Here is a 19,146-nt window from a genome sequence, read left to right as displayed (position 1 = left end):
ATGTCTTCTTCTTCAAAATATCTTAAGTGACATACTTCTTCTATTCGCTTGTAAATTTACTATTATCTGAAGTGTTACTTGATAGTCATTAACAATATACATTTTCTGTATTAGCTTCTAATCACTGATTATAACCCCAAATAATCTATTCATTAAAAAAAAGTAGAATTGAGTGTCAGATTGTCCACGCAGTAACTTCGTTAATGTACATCAATTTAAATAAAATATCTAAAAGATTTTAGCATCTACATCGATAATAACGTTCACGAGGTTAGTAGTAAGAAAGTATTTTCTTTGACAGTGGTTTGACAAATTTTACATTTTATCTTTAAAATTTTCAAACGACTTTTTCACTCAAAACATCGTTGCAGAACTTTTTGAAAATTCTTCTCTAGCAAATACTACAGAAATATTCTCAGATACTTAACAAGATCAGTAGAAATAGGTGTCCAAAACTTACGTTTGGTATTTTCAGACCAATCTCACGGTAGCAACTCCCCCACAAGAGCGTAAACAAATGACCACTGGGGCGCTGTCGGCCGCCGCCACTGAGACCATCGGCAATGAGATCTTTGACGCGGACTGCTTGAAGCTCATCAATGAGTACTTCTACGGTGTTAGGTAAGTCTAAATTATTTTACAAAAAAATGTCTTCCATTATTTTTACTTATGTACATAAATTAATGACCAGGTAAATAGGATATTTCCAGGGTAATAGGATTCTTTCTTTTATTTAAAATAATAATAATATTAATTCAGCAATTTTGCTTTAAAAAATTTTTCTTAACCAATCTCAAACCAACATAAAGACGTTAGGTGGTCTTTTGATTTCATGCATCGAGTCATTGACGTTATTGCTTGTGTAATCGAATAAAATTTAGAACTTATACTTATTAATGTACACTAAAAATAATACCGCAAAATAACGTCATCGTGTATCGTTTATCGTCTATGGCTGTTGCGCTGGCGGTTGCTAGTTAGATCCACACACATATACATTTGTATTGGCATAGTCGGGGCGTTCTGTGTTTCTAGACTCCCGACATAGGAATAAATCCTAGTGAGGGCCGTTGACTGGGAGGCTTTTTATTTATTTATTAAAAATTTACTGGCAACATACAACACTTTCACGAAGTGCATTCTTGAACTGTCGAATATACAAAAAACTGTGCCTACATAGAGGAATCTTAAGTAATTTTTCATAACTTGAAAACATGAGTAACACGGATTTCAATTGTGTCAAAAAGTCTTTCCTAATCTTTTCCTAAACTTTTAACTATTGTATTATTTTAGACAATACATCATTAAGATCATAATTATCTTTGGCATTTTTTCTACAAAAGTTCTGGTTACCAAAATATAATTCAATTTTCTAGGATTTTTCCCGGTCAAGATCCAACTCACGTGTACATTGGCTGGGTGACTACCCAGTACCACTTGCACTCGAAGGATTTCAACCAGAACAAAGTGACCAAATCATCCGTCATCATCACCGACGATTACGATCGTGTTATTGAAAGGTTAGTGCTAACTTTTATGTTTATTAATATTGAGAGCTAAAAAATAGATTTTTTTTCTCTAACATTATTGCAATTCATTTTAACTTCTTCGCCTATATTATTCATAGCTAAATATAATATTTATAACGTTATAACAAAAAAAATTGCATGCGTACAAAATACACGTGTCGGAAGTGAAACTTCTTTGGCAGTTACTTAAAAAAAAAAGTAAAAAAATAATAATTGAAAAACAAAAATAAAAACAAAAAGCCAACGTCACGTGGTGTCCTCAACGACGGTCCAATCCATCCAAGTACTGACCGCGCGCGACGTTGCTTAACTTCGGTGATCGAACGAGAACCGGTGTATTCAACGTTGTATGGACGTTTAAAAATTCGTGACTTGTGACGCCGTGACGCGCCTAAAGAAGTTACACTTCAAAAAAATTCTAACTTAAACAGTTTACATTCCAAGAGAAAAAAATAATGATGTGTAAGTTCTAATGCTTAGACGGCAAAGAACATTAGTTCTCAGCGGTTCCTCTGTATATTTTTTAACTGTTAGGATAATTATTTGGGCTGTCATTTCTCTGTTTTGCATAGTAACTATTATTGGTGCCATTTCATTATGACAAAAACACAACGTGTAACTCTCTCAACTGACTGTGACGGTCGTCTTCGAAATCATAATTTGACATTACCTATATCTTTTCACAGCTCGATGTGTAATACTCGACATTTAGTATTGTACCATATTACCTCATAAATATTCTGCCCAATATCTGCTTTTCTACCTTGACAAACGTTGATATCAAATACGAATGTCCAGCGTAAACCGCCAGTCGTGCTACATGGTACGCGCGGATGAGTTGTACAACGAAGTGATGGCGGAGGCGACGGCGAAGGGCGCCTCGCAGGGAATGTTCATCGGTTGTTCCGTGGACACGTCCACCGGCACCGTGGCCTTCACCTGCGAGGGCAAGGACACCAGCATCAAGTTCAAGGTCAAAAATACAATCCTCTTACAACCTTACGACTACGATATTGAGGTTGGGCACAGCAGGATTTTTCCAGCCCAAAATCTGGAACAGCCCGTCTGAGAAAGTAACTCATTCTTACAGAAGATCACAGCTAAATAATACTGCTAGTAGTGTTTTTCTTATACAACTAGGTCGGCAAACAAGTGTACGGCTCACCTGATGGTAAGCGATTACCGCAGCTTATAGACGTATCCAACACCATAAGCAGCGCAAGCGCGTTGTCGACCCTAATTCCCCAATTTCCCTCAAGAGCTCTGGTCACCTTGCTCACCAACAGGAACACAATACTGCTTGAAAACAGTATTATGTAGCAGTGTTGTGTTCCTGTGGTGAGTAAGGTGGTTAGAACCGGGGAGATTCAAGGGTAGGGTCGGCAACGCGCTTGTAAAGCTCCTAATGTTTCAAGCTTCTATAGGCTACGATAATTGCTTATCATCAGGTGAGTTGTACGCTTGTTTGACATAATAGTTGTATAAAAAAATCAGTAAAAATTGATACTAATATATCTCGCCCTACCCTCAGATGGAACCGGAAACAAAACTCTTCCCAGCAATATTCGTAGAGGCGACGTCAAGGGAAATCCTCCAGATCGAACTGGGCCGCTCGTCCACCAGCCTACCTCTGAGCGCCGCGGTGCTGCCCACTAGCGACAAACACGTCAACCCGCAGTTCCCGCCGCGGTTGAAAGTGCAGTGCTTGAAACCTCACCAGTGGGCTAGGGTGAGTGAAGATGTATATAGACTATAGATGGCAGTAATTTTCATGTTACACGTGAAAATTGTTGTCTTAGAATCAATTTCCGCACAAAGAAAAGTGTCTGATTGTGGTACTTGGGAGTTTCCCCACCGTGCCTTAGAGAGCACGTACATTTTGCACGTGAAAAAAGGAGAATATTCTTCAAACACTTAGCGAAGTTTCTTTAAAGCCTTAAGTTCCAACTTTCCTTCTCAATGAAGATATGACTTAAGGATAAGTCTAAGAGTGGGACATTTAATAGCTGTTACGGTTTAGTTCATGAATAACAATTTGACAACTTCATTCATTAATAAACATTCGTTTCGCTTATTTACTGTTAATTTTTGAAAATCATCTATAACAATACCGTTTGTTAAGAGTCTTTTACAAAATTTGATGTTTAAATGTTGGTATCATTAGGTACCAAACCAATCGCTGCAAGTTCACGCTCTGAAGCTGTCTGACATCCGCGGGTGGTCCATGTTGTGTGAGGACGCGGTCTCCATGCTGGCTCTACACATACCTGGTACAATGTTTAATACTTTAAATAAACTAACATTATTCATCAGAAAATAATATGTACGAACAGTGTATGGTACGAGTTTTGTATATTTAATTTTTTTTCTTGCAGTACGATGTCAGTTTAAAGTATATCTATTATCAGAGAATATTTTACTGTTTCTTGTAATAGCTGACATTTGTTTGTTTTGTTTTACAGAGGAAGATCGTTGTATAGATATCCTGGAATCCATAGAAATGGATAAATTACTGAGTTTCCACTCGCACACCCTCACACTGTATGCAGCGCTATGTTATCAGAGCAATTACAGGTAAACGAAGATCTGTGGACAAAATTAAAAATACGTTACTTAAAATTTTTTCAATCACTTTTTATTTGTTTATAGTTTTTATCGATTTAAGACATATTAATCTTTTACTTTTTTAGTTTATATTTTTCTCAGACTGTCTATACAATCCAATTTAATAGAAACTAATATAGTTCTACTAAATTAATTGAATTCTAATAGTAATTTAAACTCAAATAACTGTACACGAGTAATTGTTGGTCCAAGTCACTGTAGCGAATTCGGTACAATGAGGCACTGTATACTGTACAATACAGTGCAGTAAATTATAGTACGGTACAGTGCAGTACAGTACGGTACAGTGCAGTATAGTACGGTACAGTGCAGTATAGTACGGTGAAGTGCATTATAGTAGGGTACAGTGCAGTATAGTACAGTACAGTGCAGTATAGTACGGTACAGTTCAATATAGTACGGTATAGTGCAGTATAGTACGGTACAGTTCAATATAGTACGGTACAGTGCAGTATAGTACGGTACAGTTCAATATAGTACGGTACAGTGCAGTATAGTACGGTACAGTTCAATATAGTACGGTACAGTGCAGTATAGTACGGTACAGTTCAATATAGTACGGTACAGTGCAGTGTAGTACGTACAGTGCAGTACAGTACAGCGCAGTACAGCCACATTCGCCTGCAGGGCGGCGCACGCGCTGTGCCGCCACGTGGACCAGAAGCAGCTGCTGTACGCGATCCAGTCGCAGTACATGTCGGGCCCGCTGCGCCAGGGCTTCTACGACCTGCTCATCGCGCTGCACCTGGAGAGCCACGCCACCACCATGTGAGTACACAGCGAGGCTCTTTGGGTTCTACGGGACCACTTTGTACCTCCTAATGTCTCGCCCACGTTGCAGACGCTTGGGCAAGGGCGACTCTAATGTGTGCTAAGTGACCGTGGGAGCTTAAAAACTTATATGGTAACAGGTATCCAATTAATATAAGTACCCAGCCAGGAAATAATTGCGCAAGAACGCTTCATTAAACTTAAAACAGGCAAATTGCCCAGATGTCTTCCAGTTTAAAAGACAATTTTTAATAGAAACTTCTTGCTGCTTATGATACAAATGACGTTCATTTCAGTTAAACTCTTTTTTTAAATATAATTTAATTTTGTGTGAATTTGCATAACTGTAATATTTTTACATCTTCGCGTATGAACCTTATATATATATATACTAGCTGTGCCCGCGGCTTCGCCCGCGTTGAAATTAGTGTGTCACAAAGTTTTTCCGGCAAACTTCCAGTGAAACTCTCATCAAAATCGGCTTAGCCGTTCCGAAAACCTTCCTCTTGAACCGCATGAGAATCCGTTCGGTAGATTTTGAGGGAATCGATCACATACACTTTTGGGGACTTTGTTTCATAATACACTAACTGTCGCCCGCGACTACGTCCGCGTGGATATGAAGATATGCATTACTATTAAGATGTTTAACGCAAATTGTTTTTTTATTTCAATTACTTGAAATGCTTATCACACTGAGTAACTTTTTAAAAGGCACAATTTAGTATAATTTAATAGTTATTTTTATAAAACCTTTCTATACACCACATTTTTAGTTTTATTTTCAGGCTGTATATGTTTCATACAAACTATCAACCCCAATTAAACCCCCTTAGCGGTGGAATATCGTAAAATGCGTTCTTAGCGAACGTCTGCTAACTATAATCTACCTCCCTGCCAAATTTTATCTTTGTCCAACCTGGATGGATAGACCATCCAGCGGTTTTTGAGTTCTCGTGATGAGTGAGTTAGTGACCTTTCTCTTTTATATATATATAGATTACGATGCATTATTTGGACACCTTCTCAACATCTATAGAGCATATATTTTAAATTTCAAGTCTCTTACTTCAAAAACATAGGACTTTCATACGAACTTCCAAACCCCGTTTTATCCCCTTAGGGATCGAGTTTCGTAAAATCAGTTCTTAGCGGATGTTTACGCACTATAAGGAACCTATCTGCTAAATTTCAAGTTTGTAACTGTTATAGTTCCGGAGATTTGTGATGAGTGAATCAATCTACCATCCCCCGTTTTAACCACAAAAGGGAGTTGAAAGACTTTCATACAAACTTCCGATCCCCGTTTTATCCCCTTAGGGGTCGATTTTCGTAAAATCAGTTCTTAGCGGATGTCTACGCCCTATAAGGAACCTACCTACCAAATTTCAACTTTGTAGCTGTTATTGTTTCGGAGGTTTTGTGATGAGTAAGTAAACCTACCATCCCCCGTTTTAACCCCAAAAGGGAGTTTATTTCTAAAGATACGTTATTTGGACACCTTTTCATTATTTATAGAGCATACATTTTAAATTTCAAGTCTCTTACTTCAAAAACATAGGACTTTCATACAAACTTGCACCCCCCGTTTTACCCCCTTAGGGGTAGAGTTTCGTAAAATCCGTTCTTAGCGGATGTCTACGTCCTATAAGGAGCCTTCCTGTCAAATTTCAAGTTTGTAGGTGTTATAGTTTCGGAGATTTTGTGATGAGTGAGTCAACCTACCATCCCCCGTTTTAACCCCAAAAGGGAGTTTATTTCTAAAGATACATTATTTGGACACTTTCATCATTTATAAGGCATACATTTTAAATTTCAAGTCTCTTACTTCAAAAAGAAAAGACTTTCATACAAACTTCCAACCCCCGTTTTACCCCCTTAAGGGTTGAATTTCGTAAAATCCGTTCTTAGTGAATGTCTACACCCTAAGAGGAGCCTTCTTGTCAAATTTCAAGTTTGTAGGTGTTATAGTTTCGGAGATTTTGTGATGAGTGAGTCAACCTACCATCCCCCGTTTTAACCCCAAAAGGGAGTTTATTTCTAAAGATACATTATTTGGACACCTTTTCATTATTTATAGAGCATACATTTTAAATTTCAAGTCTCTTACTTCAAAAACATAGGACTTTCATACAAACTTGCACCCCCCGTTTTACCCCCTTAGGGGTAGAGTTTCGTAAAATCCGTTCTTAGCGGATGTCTACGTCCTATAAGGAGCCTACCTGCCAAATTTCAAGTTTGTAGGTGTTATAGTTTCGGAGATTTCGTGATGAGTGAGTGACCTTTCGCTTTTATATATATTATAGATATATATATATATATATATATATATATATATTAACTATGTTTAATAAATCTTGTTCGAACTATAGGGAAGCGTGTAAAAATGAATTCGTAATACCACTCGGACCAGAACTGAAAGGGCTCTACGAAGACCCAGAGATGGGACACAGTCTCAGGTCGCTGCAAACGGAGAGCGTTAGACCCCAAATGAAGATGACTGACATCGCGTAAGTGTTAAAATTTACTACAAGTAACAAGTGATGATCTAGTCATAACACTCATTTACACACAATAGGCGTGACGACAGTATAAAAAAAATGGTCAATTTAATGATTTTAGGAGAATGAGTATATTAAAAAATTAAAAATACTGGTTTAATTTTATTAAAAAAAAATCTGATGTGTGTGATTGTCAATAAAATAAAACAAAACACAGCAATCGGACATTTTCATTGAAACACGAATCACGGCGCATGATATCAAGCTTAGGTAAACACGCTGTCAATAATCTCATTCACTGTGTTTTGACACAATAATATGTTTACTTAAGCGTAACGTCAGAGCCGATACCATAAAACCTGCAGCAGTTTTAGCGCAATATTTGAAAAAAAAATTTTGAAAAATAGTTTTAAACTTCCTTAAACTTGAATTTATGACCGAAATAAAGGTTATTTTCGTAAATAGTAAATGTGTACCCCACATTACGGTGGAGATTTTGAAAGTCTTTCGTCACGTCTATTATGTAAGATTTTATGTAGAAAGAAGGTTTATAACGCTTAAGCCTGTAATATCCCGCTTTTGGGCTTAGGCTCCTTTTCACATATAGGAAAAGAAGATATATTTTCAACTATGAGTAACGATCGCTATTAGGTGTACATGATAACAACCGGGACTGACGACTTAACGACGTGCTCTTCGAGGCAAGGTGGGGAGAGCCACAAGGACTAACAACCAGACTGGAAATAAATATTTGTATAATCACAAACATCCACTCCGAGCGGGAATCGAACCCGTGATTCTCGGTTTTAGGCGCCGTCGACTCGCCACACTCACCATTGCACCAGAATTGGTCAAGCCTTCCTTTCTCGTGTTTCTTTGATGAATACAAAGAGCATAATTGAACCACACATTTAAGCTGGAACACCTACTAATCTTTAACCTCAAACTTGATATCCATAGATTTATCTTTCTTACTCAGAAAATACACTTTCGAAATGTTGTACGCTTCTTAAGTTCCCAATAACCAAAAGCTATGAGTGGCCGTAGCGAGAGTTTATAAGAGTTTGGAAACGTTAGACCCGTAACCCGTAATAAGCAAACCCGACCGCCCGCAGCGAGAGCATCACGGAGATCAGCAACCTGTACTCGCCGCACTTCCCGCTGGAGGTGGTGCGCGAGTTCGTGATGGCGGCGCTGGCGGACGCCGTGCTGGCCAACCAGGTGCACAACCGCGACCCCGTGGGCGGCAGCAACGAGAACCTCTTCCTGTGAGTGCGCCCTTCATCACAGCCCGTACACTCCACTGCTGGACACAGGCCTCCACAAGTTCGTGATGGCGGCGCTGGCGGACGCCGTGCTGGCCAACCAGGTGCACAACCGCGACCCCGTGGGCGGCAGCAACGAGAACCTCTTCCTGTGAGTGCGCCCTTCATCACAGCCCGTACACTCCACTGCTGGACACAGGCCTCCACAAGTTCGTGATGGCGGCGCTGGCGGACGCCGTGCTGGCCAACCAGGTGCACAACCGCGACCCCGTGGGCGGCAGCAACGAGAACCTCTTCCTGTGAGTGCGCCCTTCATCACAGCCCGTACACTCCACTGCTGGACACAGGCCTCCACAAGTTCGTGATGGCGGCGCTGGCGGACGCCGTGCTGGCCAACCAGGTGCACAACCGCGACCCCGTGGGCGGCAGCAACGAGAACCTCTTCCTGTGAGTGCGCCCTTCATCACAGCCCGTACACTCCACTGCTGGACACAGGCCTCCACAAGTTCGTGATGGCGGCGCTGGCGGACGCCGTGCTGGCCAACCAGGTGCACAACCGCGACCCCGTGGGCGGCAGCAACGAGAACCTCTTCCTGTGAGTGCGCCCTTCATCACAGCCCGTACACTCCACTGCTGGACACAGGCCTCCACAAGTTCGTGATGGCGGCGCTGGCGGACGCCGTGCTGGCCAACCAGGTGCACAACCGCGACCCCGTGGGCGGCAGCAACGAGAACCTCTTCCTGTGAGTGCGCCCTTCATCACAGCCCGTACACTCCACTGCTGGACACAGGCCTCCACAAGTTCGTGATGGCGGCGCTGGCGGACGCCGTGCTGGCCAACCAGGTGCACAACCGCGACCCCGTGGGCGGCAGCAACGAGAACCTCTTCCTGTGAGTGCGCCCTTCATCACAGCCCGTACACTCCACTGCTGGACACAGGCCTCCACAAGTTCGTGATGGCGGCGCTGGCGGACGCCGTGCTGGCCAACCAGGTGCACAACCGCGACCCCGTGGGCGGCAGCAACGAGAACCTCTTCCTGTGAGTGCGCCCTTCATCACAGCCCGTACACTCCACTGCTGGACACAGGCCTCCACAAGTTCGTGATGGCGGCGCTGGCGGACGCCGTGCTGGCCAACCAGGTGCACAACCGCGACCCCGTGGGCGGCAGCAACGAGAACCTCTTCCTGTGAGTGCGCCCTTCATCACAGCCCGTACACTCCACTGCTGGACACAGGCCTCCACAAGTTCGTGATGGCGGCGCTGGCGGACGCCGTGCTGGCCAACCAGGTGCACAACCGCGACCCCGTGGGCGGCAGCAACGAGAACCTCTTCCTGTGAGTGCGCCCTTCATCACAGCCCGTACACTCCACTGCTGGACACAGGCCTCCACAAGTTCGTGATGGCGGCGCTGGCGGACGCCGTGCTGGCCAACCAGGTGCACAACCGCGACCCCGTGGGCGGCAGCAACGAGAACCTCTTCCTGTGAGTGCGCCCTTCATCACAGCCCGTACACTCCACTGCTGGACACAGGCCTCCACAAGTTCGTGATGGCGGCGCTGGCGGACGCCGTGCTGGCCAACCAGGTGCACAACCGCGACCCCGTGGGCGGCAGCAACGAGAACCTCTTCCTGTGAGTGCGCCCTTCATCACAGCCCGTACACTCCACTGCTGGACACAGGCCTCCACAAGTTCGTGATGGCGGCGCTGGCGGACGCCGTGCTGGCCAACCAGGTGCATAACCGCGACCCCGTGGGCGGCAGCAACGAGAACCTCTTCCTGTGAGTGCGCCCTTCATCACAGCCCGTACACTCCACTGCTGGACACAGGCCTCCACAAGTTCGTGATGGCGGCGCTGGCGGACGCCGTGCTGGCCAACCAGGTGCACAACCGCGACCCCGTGGGCGGCAGCAACGAGAACCTCTTCCTGTGAGTGCGCCCTTCATCACAGCCCGTACACTCCACTGCTGGACACAGGCCTCCACAAGTTCGTGATGGCGGCGCTGGCGGACGCCGTGCTGGCCAACCAGGTGCACAACCGCGACCCCGTGGGCGGCAGCAACGAGAACCTCTTCCTGTGAGTGCGCCCTTCATCACAGCCCGTACACTCCACTGCTGGACACAGGCCTCCACAAGTTCGTGATGGCGGCGCTGGCGGACGCCGTGCTGGCCAACCAGGTGCACAACCGCGACCCCGTGGGCGGCAGCAACGAGAACCTCTTCCTGTGAGTGCGCCCTTCATCACAGCCCGTACACTCCACTGCTGGACACAGGCCTCCACAAGTTCGTGATGGCGGCGCTGGCGGACGCCGTGCTGGCCAACCAGGTGCACAACCGCGACCCCGTGGGCGGCAGCAACGAGAACCTCTTCCTGTGAGTGCGCCCTTCATCACAGCCCGTACACTCCACTGCTGGACACAGGCCTCCACAAGTTCGTGATGGCGGCGCTGGCGGACGCCGTGCTGGCCAACCAGGTGCACAACCGCGACCCCGTGGGCGGCAGCAACGAGAACCTCTTCCTGTGAGTGCGCCCTTCATCACAGCCCGTACACTCCACTGCTGGACACAGGCCTCCACAAGTTCGTGATGGCGGCGCTGGCGGACGCCGTGCTGGCCAACCAGGTGCACAACCGCGACCCCGTGGGCGGCAGCAACGAGAACCTCTTCCTGTGAGTGCGCCCTTCATCACAGCCCGTACACTCCACTGCTGGACACAGGCCTCCACAAGTTCGTGATGGCGGCGCTGGCGGACGCCGTGCTGGCCAACCAGGTGCACAACCGCGACCCCGTGGGCGGCAGCAACGAGAACCTCTTCCTGTGAGTGCGCCCTTCATCACAGCCCGTACACTCCACTGCTGGACACAGGCCTCCACAAGTTCGTGATGGCGGCGCTGGCGGACGCCGTGCTGGCCAACCAGGTGCACAACCGCGACCCCGTGGGCGGCAGCAACGAGAACCTCTTCCTGTGAGTGCGCCCTTCATCACAGCCCGTACACTCCACTGCTGGACACAGGCCTCCACAAGTTCGTGATGGCGGCGCTGGCGGACGCCGTGCTGGCCAACCAGGTGCACAACCGCGACCCCGTGGGCGGCAGCAACGAGAACCTCTTCCTGTGAGTGCGCCCTTCATCACAGCCCGTACACTCCACTGCTGGACACAGGCCTCCACAAGTTCGTGATGGCGGCGCTGGCGGACGCCGTGCTGGCCAACCAGGTGCACAACCGCGACCCCGTGGGCGGCAGCAACGAGAACCTCTTCCTGTGAGTGCGCCCTTCATCACAGCCCGTACACTCCACTGCTGGACACAGGCCTCCACAAGTTCGTGATGGCGGCGCTGGCGGACGCCGTGCTGGCCAACCAGGTGCACAACCGCGACCCCGTGGGCGGCAGCAACGAGAACCTCTTCCTGTGAGTGCGCCCTTCATCACAGCCCGTACACTCCACTGCTGGACACAGGCCTCCACAAGTTCGTGATGGCGGCGCTGGCGGACGCCGTGCTGGCCAACCAGGTGCACAACCGCGACCCCGTGGGCGGCAGCAACGAGAACCTCTTCCTGTGAGTGCGCCCTTCATCACAGCCCGTACACTCCACTGCTGGACACAGGCCTCCACAAGTTCGTGATGGCGGCGCTGGCGGACGCCGTGCTGGCCAACCAGGTGCACAACCGCGACCCCGTGGGCGGCAGCAACGAGAACCTCTTCCTGTGAGTGCGCCCTTCATCACAGCCCGTACACTCCACTGCTGGACACAGGCCTCCACAAGTTCGTGATGGCGGCGCTGGCGGACGCCGTGCTGGCCAACCAGGTGCACAACCGCGACCCCGTGGGCGGCAGCAACGAGAACCTCTTCCGGTGAGTGCGCCCTTCATCACAGCCCGTACACTCCACTGCTGGACACAGGCCTCCACAAGTTTACGCCAAATAACGTGAACTCATGGGGGTTTTGCCCATAGTCACCACGCTGGGCAGGCGGGTCGGTGACCGCAGGGCTGGCTTTGTCGCACCGAAGACGCTGCTGCCTGTCTTCGGCCTGTGTATTTCAAAGCCAGCAGTTGGATGGTTATCCCGCCACCGGTCGGCTTTTTAAATTCTAAGGTGGTAGCGGAACTGTGTTATCCCTTAGTCGCCTCTTACGACACCCACGGGAAGAGAGGGGGTGGCTATATTCTTTAGTACCATAGCCACACAGTACCATAATCAAACATGACTTTAATAAAATAGCCTTCAACAGCACCTTTGAAAAGTCATTTTACAAATCAAAAATTTAATTGTCTTTAGAAGTAAAACTGACTACGACTCTCCTCCCGTAACCGTGGTTACGCAACGGATTTTGATGCGGTTTTCTTTAGTAAATAGAATGATTCTCGAAGAAAGTTTATATGTATAATATAGTAGAGGAACACTGATAGTTTTTGCAACCGTGCGAAGCCGAGGCGGGTCACTAGTAATGATTAATTTCATATCTCATGTTGTAAGGCTTTCTTAAGTTTTACTGGAAGTCAGTTACTTAGCGATAAACCTTAGAACATGTCTACATAAATAAATGACTGTTTGGTATCCTTTCAAAGTGGAGCACAAGAAAGTATAATATATTCTATTATTTAGGCCTTCCCGCGCTTATACTAAATATCCCTTGTGAATAATAATTATTTGTCCACAATACTCGTGTAAAGAAATACAGGTTCAAAATTGATAAACTGATATCCTATGTATCGTGTACTTAATAATGTCGAAAAACATATTAAAAAATTTCGTAATTAAAAAAATAAAATGGTTCATTGATCATAATTATATCTGTAATATGTTGCAATTTTCAGACCGCTGATCAAACTTGTCGATCGTCTTCTCCTCGTGGGTATGATGAGGGACGAAGATGTTGAGAAGCTACTCATCATGATCAACCCTGAGACTTGGGACCCGACGTTTGATAAAGGTTAGTTGGAAACTTATAGTTTTATGGGTTTTAATGAAGATATACTTTTGTAGGACATTTCAGGAGACAACCTCCAAATGTGTTTCAAAGTTATAAAATGACATTGCAAATTAACCATTTTAATGCACAAGTTAAATCATGATTCATTGTTATATATTCCTCATAGTAGATTTATTCTTTTTATTTTACATTAATAAGAATCAAATTTTCAAATTTTACAGAAGGTAAAGACGAACATCGCAAAGGTCTCCTGCACATGAAAATGGCGGAAGGTGCCAAGTTACAAATGTGTTACTTATTGCAACATCTCAACGACATCCAGTTGAGGCACAGAGTGGAGTACATCATCGCTTTTGCACATGACTTTGTTGGCGACCTGCAATCTGATCAACTTAGGTAAGTCTATTGATTTATTTTTTTCTTAGTACTTCTCCACCCATTTTGCCATAGTTCGACTACTGGCCAAACATATGACCAGTATCATGTACTTAAATTTACTTAGTTATATGCATTAAGTTTATGATTATATTTACTGCATGACATCAATATCAATATAAAGAGGCATAACAGAGATGGATATAAATGAAAACTAAGAGGTCAATGTTCCATCTTAGATCTAATATGGACATATTATAAACTTTTTTTGATATTAGAATTTGTTGTGTTTGTATTTAAATTGAATGTATTTTAGTGAGACATGCTTGAATGTTCTGAATTGAATGTATAAATGTTGTTACAGACGTTACACAGAAATCAAACAGTCAGATCTACCGAGCGCAGTCGCTGCCAAGAAAACGAAGGAGTTCCGCTGTCCGCCGCGAGAACAGATGAACGCTATTCTAAGTACGTATTACAACAAATAAGGGGTCTTCCATTAATCAAGTGAGGCTCGAAAGGCCGGGTTTGGCAAAAATTACGAAAAATCACAAAAAAGTGAAAAAAATTAAAATTTAAAAATGCTGAAATAGTAGTTGCGCTCGTTTCATAATAGTAACGAGTGTTTTAATACCCGTGTTATATGCAGTTGCATACACTACTTTATCTTCACTAATGCAATTAATCAAACAACAAGAGTAAAAGCTGACAATAGTTTATTTATAATAATTGTTCAAATTTTGGATGGTACAATTTTGAAAGTTAATGTTAATTATTGATCCAGCAGCTGTAGCGGTCGCGGGGCAAGCAGTAGAGCTCGTAGACGGAGTCGGAATAAGTTATTATATTCTTTTTCATATAATTTTCTAGATTTTTCTGGCAAAAGATTGTGAGTTAATTTTGTTGCCAATTCTTGAATATCCTGAGGCGTACAAATATCATCGTCGCTATCCATTTTTAACTTTTAATTTATTAAATTAAATTCACGCGTACGTGTATTGTCACAGTGATTTTGCCGCCATTAAAATCTAACCAATGAGAGCGCAGCTGCGCGCATGCGCGCGATGTTATAATGAGATTTTACGATATCGATGTGGATATTATACCATCATGTGAAATTGCTTAAATTGAGTGTTTTGTTGTCTGCGCTATAACAGTAGTAATTATAAGTCAAGTATTGGAAACATAAGTAGAATGTTACAACATTAGTGTAGATAAAAAACATTACGTGATAATGGACGGTCCCTAAGTGTTTCATTATTTATAAGATCGAGATGTTTCAATATTTTAATCACTTACGGTTTTGCCTATACCTACCTATTACTCCTACTGCTGGGCATAGGCCTCATTTTTAATGAAGGAAAATGATCAGTTCTTAATCCACCACGCTGCTCCAATACGGGTTGGCGAATATATTCCCTACTATGAGTATCGATCGCTATCAGGTTACATGATAACAACCAGGACCGACGGCTTAACGTGCTCTCCGATGCATTTTTATTACTATTAATATTTTGAATGAAATAAAGATAAATACATCATAAAAATTATATCGATGACCAAATCCTTTAAAATTTTGTTTAAATATAAATTTACACAATTGTAAGAAAAGTTTGCCGTAGACTGGATTAGACTCGCCCTTCTTCTTAGTAAGATAACATGGCTTTGACAAATATCAAGACAAATTTAAAGAACTACACGCACAAAAGAATACTTATCTAAATTAAATATCTACAGAAATTCTAAAACCATTTAATTCAATTTTTCAAAGGTTTCAAGCACTTGGAAGACGACGACCCAGAAAACTGCCCCTGCGGCGAGGAGCTGGTCTCCTGCATGAACGAGTTCCACGAGAGCCTCATGACGCACGTCTCTCTCAGCGCTCTGCAAGAACCTGATGGAGATGTGAGTGTAGTCGTTACAATAGACAATACTTGTATTGACCCAAAAATACATCACAACCCAGTAGGTAGGCAGGAAATCAAAACTAATAAAAATCAGTATAAGCTTATAACATAATTAGCGGATCGGGCAGACGTTTTCCTGCCCAGAATAGCAGCTATCAAGCTTGGCAGTTGTCATTAAGTCTTTAAGGTTGTGAGGGACAGGATGTTGAATTACTCATCCGCCATCGAAAAGGGAGACTCCTCCGACCAGACAGGCGTTGTGTCAGGTCGGCTACCGCCCCGACGGTTGTTGTCGGGTTCATGATCATCATCATCATTACAGCCTATACTCACTCTGTCTGTCCACTGCTGGACATAGGCCTCCACAAGTTTACGCCAAAAATAACGTGAACTCATGTGTTTTGCCCATAGTCACCACGCTGTATATATATATATATATATATATATATATATATATATATATTCAATCGCTCTGATAACTTTGATATCGCGATGTAGGATACGTCAGTTTTCTCTAGTTTGTATGTCGCGAGATAGATATCGCTACAAGTCAGATCAGCCTATCGCAATCCACTGCTGGACATAGGCCTCCCCAAGTTTGTGCGAGACATCCTTGTTCTCCACAATCCTCATCCAAACTACGCCGGCAATCTCACCTAGATCGTCGGTGATTGAGCTTCGAGTAATTTAAATACTCCAACTAATTAAATTGTAACTCTGTGTAGGAGTCAACGGAACCACAAACGAAACCTGGACCGATTGGGAAACTTTACAATATTATTAACACTGTCAAAGAATTAGAAGAGGAACCCAAGGTATGTAATGCTTGTAATATTTATTTTGCACCGCCAAAGTAGATAAGAAAATATTACACATTGTACATAACTAGAGACTATTTAACAAATATAATTTTGACGGTATTATTTCTTTGTATATTTATTGAAAACTCAGTCGGCTACCTATAACACAAGCATCTTGTTGCTTTCCATAAGAACAGACGACCGTGTGTGTATATCAAAGATATTTATATTATAATTTCTTCAAGGCACTTTTCTCTGTTGTGTACTGTTATACATATAAATATTTTATTTATACGAAATAATATAATTGTGTTTGCTCGCAAACGAAAAAAAACCGACTTCAATTACATTGACGAGTAATACAACGAAGATCGACGAAAAAATAGTCAAGTAACTACGCGTTATCAAAGATTACTCAAAAAGTAGTCATCAGATCTCGATACAATTTATAGGTAACCACATAATAAACATCAGCTGTCGATTAAATTACAAATTATCAAAATTGGTACACCCAGTAGAAAGTTATGCAGTATAATAACAACGTAGGTCGACGAAAAAGCGTCAAGTAAAAACGCATTATTAGATATAACTCAAAAAGTAGTTGTTAGATCTTAAATAAATTTAAATGGGACCAAATCACCTTTCGATCAAAAGAAAATTTGTCGAAATCGCTCCACCCAGTCAAAAGTTCTGAAGTACATTAAAAAAAATACAGTCGAATTGAGAACCTCCTCCTTTTTTGGAAGTCGGTTAAAAAATAAAGCTAAACAGCTTATACGAAAATTTTTGTTTATTCTTCTTATGGACTACTTTATAGGCTATATAAACAATCGTAATGACAATATAACAAATCGAATTTAGGATGATTAAAAAGTACGATTATTTTATAGGCAATCGTAGAACCGCCAAAGAAGTCTCCAGAAGAAAAATTCAGGAAAGTTCTAATTCAGACTATTGTGAGTTGGGCGGAGGAGTCACAAATCGAAACACCGAAACTTGTCAGAGAAATGTTCAGGTAATAAGCGTTCTTTCTAATACTTCTTTTGAGGAAATAAAACCAATACTCGTGACCTTTCTTTGTTTGGTCTGGGAAATAATAATTCAATGTTATGGAACATTTCTTGCACTATTCGAAAATTACGAGAACAAAATTTTCGTGAATATAATTTTTCTTTGGAATTTAGGCTAGCAGGATTCGGATCAACGTGGCGTATTGAACATAAAATTGCTTTTAATTATGAAATTGTAAGCAATAATTAATGATCTCTGTTTTTCTAAACTGTACTTTTTACATCCATAATTACTAGATAAACCTAACTATAAGACCACAAAAATTCCATATGGTGTCCTGTCCTAAACTTTTTATATGGGTTCTATACGGGTTTCCAATCAGTATAGACTATGCTGACCAAAAAATTTGGCCTTTTTTTCTTAGCTTAATATATATTATAATTCTTCTGTACGAGTGTATGTCACCTAACTTTCCTAAGCAGCTAGAACTATTTAGTTAAAGTTTCTTGTATACATTTCAATGGGTTTATAGATGGTTTGAAAATACAACTGGACCTGGTAGGTAGCGTGGCTGTCGATATGCTAGAAATCAAATTTGGTAGCTGCTATTCTGGGCAGGACAAGTTCAACCGGGTCCTCTTGTATTTTAGTGGAAAATACAGTATACATATCTAGTGTATATCTTATACGTTGCAGTCTACTGGTCCGGCAGTACGACGCAGTAGGCGAACTAATCCGTGCTTTGGAGAAGACGTACGTCATCAACGCGAAGACCAAACTGGACGTGGCCGAGATGTGGGTCGGCCTCAGCCAGATCCGGGCGCTGCTGCCCGTGCAGATGAGCCAGGAGGAGGAAGAGCTCATGCGGAAGAGGCTCTGGTGAGTGACAGAGTCTTACCCTTAAATGATTAGTGCAAATAAAACAAGAGTCTCCATTTGCCAACCCATAGGGAAACCATCGTTACAATTTTATCCCCAACTTCCGTCCTTTACATAAGTACGTACGAGTATAGTGCAGCGTTGGCCTCTTACTCCGTGCAGGAGAAAGGTTGGAGCTTAAGTCCAGAACTAGACAAAAGGTACATCTTCGTACAAATACAAATATCCATCCCGAGCAGGAATTAAACCCGCAATCGCAATCTCGATGTCGCATTTAATACAAGTACGATACAACATTGGAGTATATTCATAATTATAGTCGAATTAAACACTTCCTAATTTGCATCAATTTTTGCTAATTCTTTAAATTATTTACAGGAAACTGGTGAACAATCACACATTCTTCCAGCATCCAGATCTGATCAGGTAAAAAATTATTGAATCAAAAGTAGACTATATTTGCATATCGGCTTTAATTACTTTATTTAGTATTTACAAATTTCCCTAACGGTCCTTATTTGAGATATATATATTTATTTATAGATATTTTA

General features: G+C 43.0%; 1 protein-coding gene across 1 annotated transcript in view; it reads left to right on the top strand.

The window, feature by feature from the left end:
* LOC123667650 (ryanodine receptor) overlaps window positions 1-19,146 on the top strand; it is a 178,661-nt gene that overhangs the window by 93,410 nt on the left and 66,105 nt on the right. The window contains exons 37-53 of the mRNA XM_045601509.1: window positions 476-621; window positions 1,377-1,520; window positions 2,328-2,502; window positions 3,061-3,258; window positions 3,694-3,799; window positions 3,992-4,103; window positions 4,782-4,922; window positions 7,298-7,435; window positions 8,542-8,694; window positions 13,508-13,623; window positions 13,845-14,019; window positions 14,363-14,466; window positions 15,770-15,903; window positions 16,631-16,720; window positions 17,596-17,720; window positions 18,413-18,595; window positions 18,974-19,021. Coding sequence (XP_045457465.1) covers window positions 476-621; window positions 1,377-1,520; window positions 2,328-2,502; window positions 3,061-3,258; window positions 3,694-3,799; window positions 3,992-4,103; window positions 4,782-4,922; window positions 7,298-7,435; window positions 8,542-8,694; window positions 13,508-13,623; window positions 13,845-14,019; window positions 14,363-14,466; window positions 15,770-15,903; window positions 16,631-16,720; window positions 17,596-17,720; window positions 18,413-18,595; window positions 18,974-19,021 — 2,288 coding nt within the window. The remainder of the gene's footprint in view (window positions 1-475; window positions 622-1,376; window positions 1,521-2,327; window positions 2,503-3,060; window positions 3,259-3,693; window positions 3,800-3,991; window positions 4,104-4,781; window positions 4,923-7,297; window positions 7,436-8,541; window positions 8,695-13,507; window positions 13,624-13,844; window positions 14,020-14,362; window positions 14,467-15,769; window positions 15,904-16,630; window positions 16,721-17,595; window positions 17,721-18,412; window positions 18,596-18,973; window positions 19,022-19,146) is intronic.

This window comes from Melitaea cinxia, chromosome 28 (assembly GCF_905220565.1).
Source record: "Melitaea cinxia chromosome 28, ilMelCinx1.1, whole genome shotgun sequence".
NCBI lineage: Eukaryota > Metazoa > Arthropoda > Insecta > Lepidoptera > Nymphalidae > Melitaea > Melitaea cinxia.
Note: the sequence above shows the minus strand (reverse complement) of the source record. Positions and strands in the feature narration are given on the sequence as shown.